Source organism: Talpa europaea (assembly GCF_964194135.1).
Source record: "Talpa europaea genome assembly, chromosome: 16".
NCBI lineage: Eukaryota > Metazoa > Chordata > Mammalia > Eulipotyphla > Talpidae > Talpa > Talpa europaea.
The window spans coordinates 48,298,452-48,304,116 of NC_140084.1; the positions used below are offsets into that span (position 1 = coordinate 48,298,452).

Sequence of the window (5,665 nt, forward strand, 5' to 3'; positions counted from 1 at the left end):
AGTCCTCACCTGCCTCCACCATTCCCTCCCCCTTGCTACCTCAGTTTTGCCTTCTCCTTGATCTTCTGGTCTGTAAGTCCTCCTCTCCCTGCAATTTTCTTGGTCACAGCTCCAGAATATTCTGACACCGAGTCAGCCCTGTCTGCTCTAAACCCTCCTGGATGCCCTATCACCTCAGTCGAAAGTCCACCTGGGGCTTCCCCCTTAGTAAGCCCCAGGGTGCCATGTGTCCTGGGTTTTGACTTGCCACTGTCAGTGTCTGGCCTCCTTCACCAGACAGGCAGCCTGCTGAGGGCAGGATAGGCCAGGGCTGACTCAGCTGTCCCCCCCACCCCCAGGCAGTGCCTGGCTCCAGGGAGCTGCTGGTAAATGTTTGCTGTGTGAATAAAGGACAATCCTGATCACTTCTGCGCAAACTCCTCTGCGGCTTGTCTCAAAACCTAAGTCGTGCCTGTGCCATCTCTCCCCACTCACCCTGCCCCTGCTTTTGAGTGGGCACTGGCTGTTCCTCTGCCAGGAGCACTCCCCCCAAATCTGAAGAGCTCCCTGCCTCCTCCCACAGGGCACCTTGTCTCCCCCATCCACTCCACTTACCCATATGGTGTGCACGCTTATAAGTACATGCCTCCCCCAATTTATCCCTGTGGACACATTGTTGTTTGTGGCATAAATGAAAATATGGGGACCTTAAGGTCAGACTGTGTCACCCTGGGGGCCTTGTTGCAACGACCCCCCTGGGGAGATGGCAGGAGTGAGCAGAGCTTCCTGGTGGGCAGGGGAAAAGGGAGACTGCTAGACAGGCAGTGCCCTGTATGCACAGGCGTAGGCATAGTGACCTCTAGTGCCAGCGATGCGAACAGCGCCTTCCCGAGCTTGGGGTGCTCCCCTGAGGTGTGGGGCCTGAAATGTGGTTGAGTCTGAATGGACATGTGTTATATGGACTATTGGAAAAATTATACAGAAACTAAAATGTCTCATTAAGTCTTTTAAAAATAGAAGAGAATCAGCAGCTCAAGCAGGGCCCTGAAGGATTTGAGCAGGAAGGCGGGAAGGGATGATCTTTTGACCAGGGAGCAGCCCAGCGAAGGCTGAGGGTGGGGCTGGGAACACCATTGTGCCCCCGCCAGCCCGGAGGTCACACCCTCACGTGGACAGTCAGATCAGACACACTAATGCGCACGCTGTGGAACTTTCCAGACGTGCTTAGATTCCTCCTTTAGATGTGGAGCCAGACGCCCGGGGAGGCTGGGTCACTGACCCGGGCACCGAGCTCTGAGTTCTCAGCCCGAGGTCTCGCAGTCCACTGGGCCGGCCCTGGCCCGTCACAGAGACACGGGTGCGATTCCGTGGGGGTGGGCGGCAAATCCAGTTTTGAGGTCCAGGGCTCACTAGAAGGTGGGCACGGCCTGGGAGGAGGCCGGGGCCGGGCCCCCCTCGGGCTCCCGGGCCCGCGGCGCCTCCTCGTCCAGCCCCCGGCGGCCCTTGCCGATGGCCAGGCGGGGCCGGCCGCGGTTCAGGCCGTCCAGGAGCGCGCAGGCCTGGCAGAGCGCGCGGCTGGCCAGCGCCCCGCAGCGGGAGCAGGCGCCGGGGGGCGGGGGCCGCGCGGCGGGGGCCAGCGCCAGGCGCTCGGCCGAGTGCACCAGGTCCAGCACGGCCGACGGGCGCGCCGCCTCCAGCAGCTTGAGCAGGTCGCGCGCGTGGCCGCGGAAGGCCTCGGGCGCGTACGCGCACTCCTCGGAGAAGTAGTCGAGGCGGCGGAAGTGCGCGTACAGCACCACCTCCTTCTGCGAGGCCAGCTGCAGCGGGCGGCAGCGCGGCAGGGCGCCCCCCTCGCCCGGCGAGCCCAGGCCCCCGCCCCGCGCCAGCCGGCCCGCGTCGCCGCGCAGGAAGTTCATGAGCACCGTCTCCGCCATGTCGTCCGCGTTGTGGCCTGCCGGGGGGAGGGAGGGGCTGGTGAGCCGCGGGCGCCGCACCCCGCGCCGCCGGGGGCTGCCCGCCGTGGCCCCCACGCGCCGGGAGTCAGGGGCTCCGGGCCCGAGGCCGTCGCCCTCGCTGAGCGCGCGCCTGCCCCTGGCACGAGCCAGAGGCCTTTCGAGGAGACGGTCAAGGGAGTTGGGGGTGCAGAGGCTCTGGGGGCGCATAGGGGGAGCAGGGAGTAAGGAGGCGGGTGTCGCCACCTCCACCTACTCTGCATCCCCAGGGCCTTGCACGAGCCCTTCCCGCTGCTCAGACACCCAGCGCCCTCTTTGTCCTTCCCCCAGGGACCCGCTGTGCTCAGGAGGCTTCTCGTCCCCACCCACCGGCCTCCCCCCGCCAGGCAGGGCTTCTGCTGCGTCTCCCCGAACGGCAAACGCTGCCCACGCTGTTCTGCCAGGCTCCGGCCTGAGCGCCCCACTCCCAGCTCCTCAGGACTCTGGGACCCGGGTCGTTACTTTCCAGGCTGCGTGGGTCGGTCTGGCCGGCGGGGAGCGGGTGTTCGTGGCGGTGATGAGTGGGGAGCCCAGCGATGCCGAGGAGGCGCCTCGGAGAAAGGCGTCAACAGTGGCCTATAGGGCCCTGGTGGGGACCCCTCCCCTCGGGAAGGGAACCCAGGAATGTCATTTCTTTAAAGGCCGAGAGCGCTTCCCTGGCCCCTAGAGGGCACCCCCGCCCCCTCTACCCGCCAGCCGCAGGCAGGACTCAAGGCTGGCCAGCCCCGTGGGGGGCGCGCTCACCGCTGGGGGTGGGGGGGGGGTTGGTGGGCCCATCCCTCCAGCAGGCCCGGGGTCTCCGAGGCCACACCCCGGGCCGGCCGGGCCCCTCTCAGCGCCCGCGCTCACCCGTCACGATGTGCGTGGCTCCCACGAGGCGCGCCCCTTCCTCCAGCGCCCGGCGCCGCAGCACCCCGCAGAAGGTGCAGCAGGCGCGGCTGCGGCCCGAGCCGGCGGTGCTGCGGGCCACGGCGTCCATCGTCCAGCCCCCGAAGAGGTCGGCGTAGGCCACCACGGTGAGCGGGAGCCCCCAGCGCGCCGCCTGGCGCCGCACGGCCGCGAGCGCCGCGTCGCGGTAGCCGCCGATGCCCTCGTCCACCGCCACCAGGCGCAGCGCGACGCCCAGGCGCGGGGCCAGCTCGCGCAGCACGTGCGCCAGCACCGTGGAGTCCTTGCCGCCCGACGCGCCCACGGCCACCACGGCGCCGCGCGGCAGCAGGCGGCCCGCCTCCACCGTGTGCAGCACCTCGGCCTCGAAGGCGGCGCAGAAGCAGGCGCCGCACAGCGCGCGGCCCGAGCGCGGGCGGCGGAGCGCGGCGCGGGCCTTCTGGCAGGAGGCGCAGGGCGGGGCCGGCATCGCGGGGTCTGGAAGGGGTGGAGGGTGGGCTTCTCCTGGGGAGGCAAATGGAGGCGGGTTACAAGTGCATTCTGAATTGGGGGGTCGATGCGTCCAGGGAGGCTGCCAGGGTAGCATACCAGTCCAGAATGGACCCAGACGGGGTTGGCCAGTTGGAAGTGTATGTATAACCCAGCCGCTTCACCTTAACCTGCAGCTGTGGAGGCTATACATACTTTCTGGTTTAAGGAGGCTGTTGCCTCCGGGAAGGCTTCTTGGACTGCACCCTTATGCACCAAGAAGAGAAGGGCCCTAAGAGCTGGCCTCTGGGGAGAGTGGCCGAGACAAGCAGGTAATACTCAGAATTAGGTTGGATCCTGTTTGGAGGGATGGGGGTGCCTACTAAGAACCAGGGACACCACGCCGTCACAGCCCTGCTCAGATGGCCAGGGTGGGTATCACTGACCCTGGCTTCCCCGGTGGAGGGCTTGGCAGCAGTCAGGGATCTGAGGACAGAGGGAGGCCTGGGGCCTGCAGCTCTTGCAAGGGGGGGAGATGAATAGGAAGGACCTGGATGTCCCTTTGGGGACTGCAAACTGTCTCCAGGAAGGGGTTCGACTGCCTCTCTGCGAGGCTGTCCACCTGCTTCAGGAGCCGGGTCAACCTCCAGGGAGACTGGGGAGGGGGGGTTGCCTGTATTCCAGGCCAGTCAGTGAGGGTGACCTGGAGAGTGTGGAAGTGGGGAGAAGCTGTGCCATTCTGGGTCTGTGGAAGGTAGAGTCCCCAGGATTTGGATGCAGTGGCGGGTGGGGTGATGAGAAACACGGAATGAAGGAGGACCTGGGTCATGGACATGAGGGCTGAAGAGCCTGTACGGTCAGGGAAAGGCTTTATGGACCCGGGCTGGGTCGGGCGCTTCGCGCTGGGGCAGCCGCCGGCTGCCTCCCTCCCAGTCTGACCGTAGCCACCTGCCCGGGAGAGGCCCGTCCCCCAGCTGCCCTGGGGGCTCGCTAAAGGCAGGGGCTGCCGGGCCTGGCCGCCACCGGGACCCGCGCTGAACCAGGACTGGGCTAGGGTGGGCGCTCAGGATCTGCAGGACGAGGGAACAAACACGCCCGGGGAGGAGCCGCGGACGCCGGGCAGAGGGTCGGTGCCACAGCGTTCTGTCGGAACAGACGACGCGGGGCGGGATCGGGGCAGTTGGGGGCGGGGAGATGGTCGAGTCCCGACCTGCGGGAGCGGGAGGCGGGCGAGGGTCAGGTCGGACGGCGGCGTCCAACGTGGGATCCTGGCCAGAGGCCTCGGGGACGCGGGCGTGGAGCACTGAGGCGCCTGGCGCCACCCCGGGCAGATCCTGCCCCCCGCACGGCACCGCGGCCCAGAGCGGGCGCCCCGGGGCCCCGCCGCCGGGGGACACTCACCTGCGCAGGTCGCGGGCTGGGCCGGCCCAGCTCCCCGGCACGCGGGCACGGCGCGGAAGTGGCGCGGGAGCGGCGGCAGCTCCGGGCGGGCCGGGCCGGGCCGGTCTCGCCTACGACTCCCAGAACCCCACGCGATAGCCCCGCCGAAACGCCGGGCGGGGCTGGACCCGCTGGGCCTACGACTCCCAGCAAGCCTTGCGGCCACTTCCGCGCACGAAGGCAGGGCCGTGTTTCTGCGCCTGCGCGCGGGCGAGCGCCGCCGCCGAGTGGCTGTATTCAGATTTGCACCGTTTGCGGGATTTTTATAGGCTCTTGAAGGGTCTGGGCGCATGCTCTCTCTGCCCTGCGCTGTGGGGTTGCAGGCGGGGCTTCGGAAGGCGGTGGCCGAGTGGCAAAGGGGGGACAGCGCATGCGCAGACTAGCGCTCGCGAGGTGGGGGTTCGGAGTGCGCGTGCAGGGGCGCCCTGCGCGCGAGGCTGTGTGGGGGGGGGAGGGGCCTGTGCGTCAGCTGTTGGTGGCTTTCGGGGAATCTCAGCACCTGCGCCTGGGTCTGGAGAGTGGATGACATTGCCAGTGACCAGTGGGCCGGTCACGCACACGCTTGCACGTGAGGTGGAGCCCTGGGAGGGGGAGCAGGTCTTGCAGGGGCCAGGAGACCCGGAGATCCTGGCTTCTGAGACAGAGGTCCAAAGACTCGGACCTCTGAAGCCAGTGTCCCCTGGTCCCTTGGCTATAGAGTTGGTTCCAGTAATTCAAGGGTTGGAGACTCAGACCTTCCAGACGCCCCCAGCCCACAAACCAGCACGTGGACCCAGGCCCCCGACACCCAAGCAGCCGGAGAGAACCAGGGCTTGAGAGACACCTCCCACCATCACCCTGCCCCAGACACCCCAGCCCCCAAAGACCTGGCGCTTTGGAGACCCTGAAACTCAAATCGC

The 5,665-nt window shown here is 67.4% G+C and overlaps 1 protein-coding gene across 1 annotated transcript; it reads right to left on the minus strand.

Moving 5' to 3' along the window:
• Nucleotides 1-1,388: 1,388 nt before the first annotated feature.
• Nucleotides 1,389-3,327, minus strand: CTU1 (cytosolic thiouridylase subunit 1; the record flags this gene model as incomplete). Its single annotated transcript, XM_084256998.1, has 2 exons — nucleotides 1,389-1,930; nucleotides 2,820-3,327. The coding sequence occupies 2 exons, from the start codon at nucleotides 3,325-3,327 to the stop codon at nucleotides 1,389-1,391; spliced, it is 1,050 nt and encodes a 349-aa protein (XP_084113124.1).
• Between the last annotated feature and the right edge of the window lie 2,338 nt (nucleotides 3,328-5,665).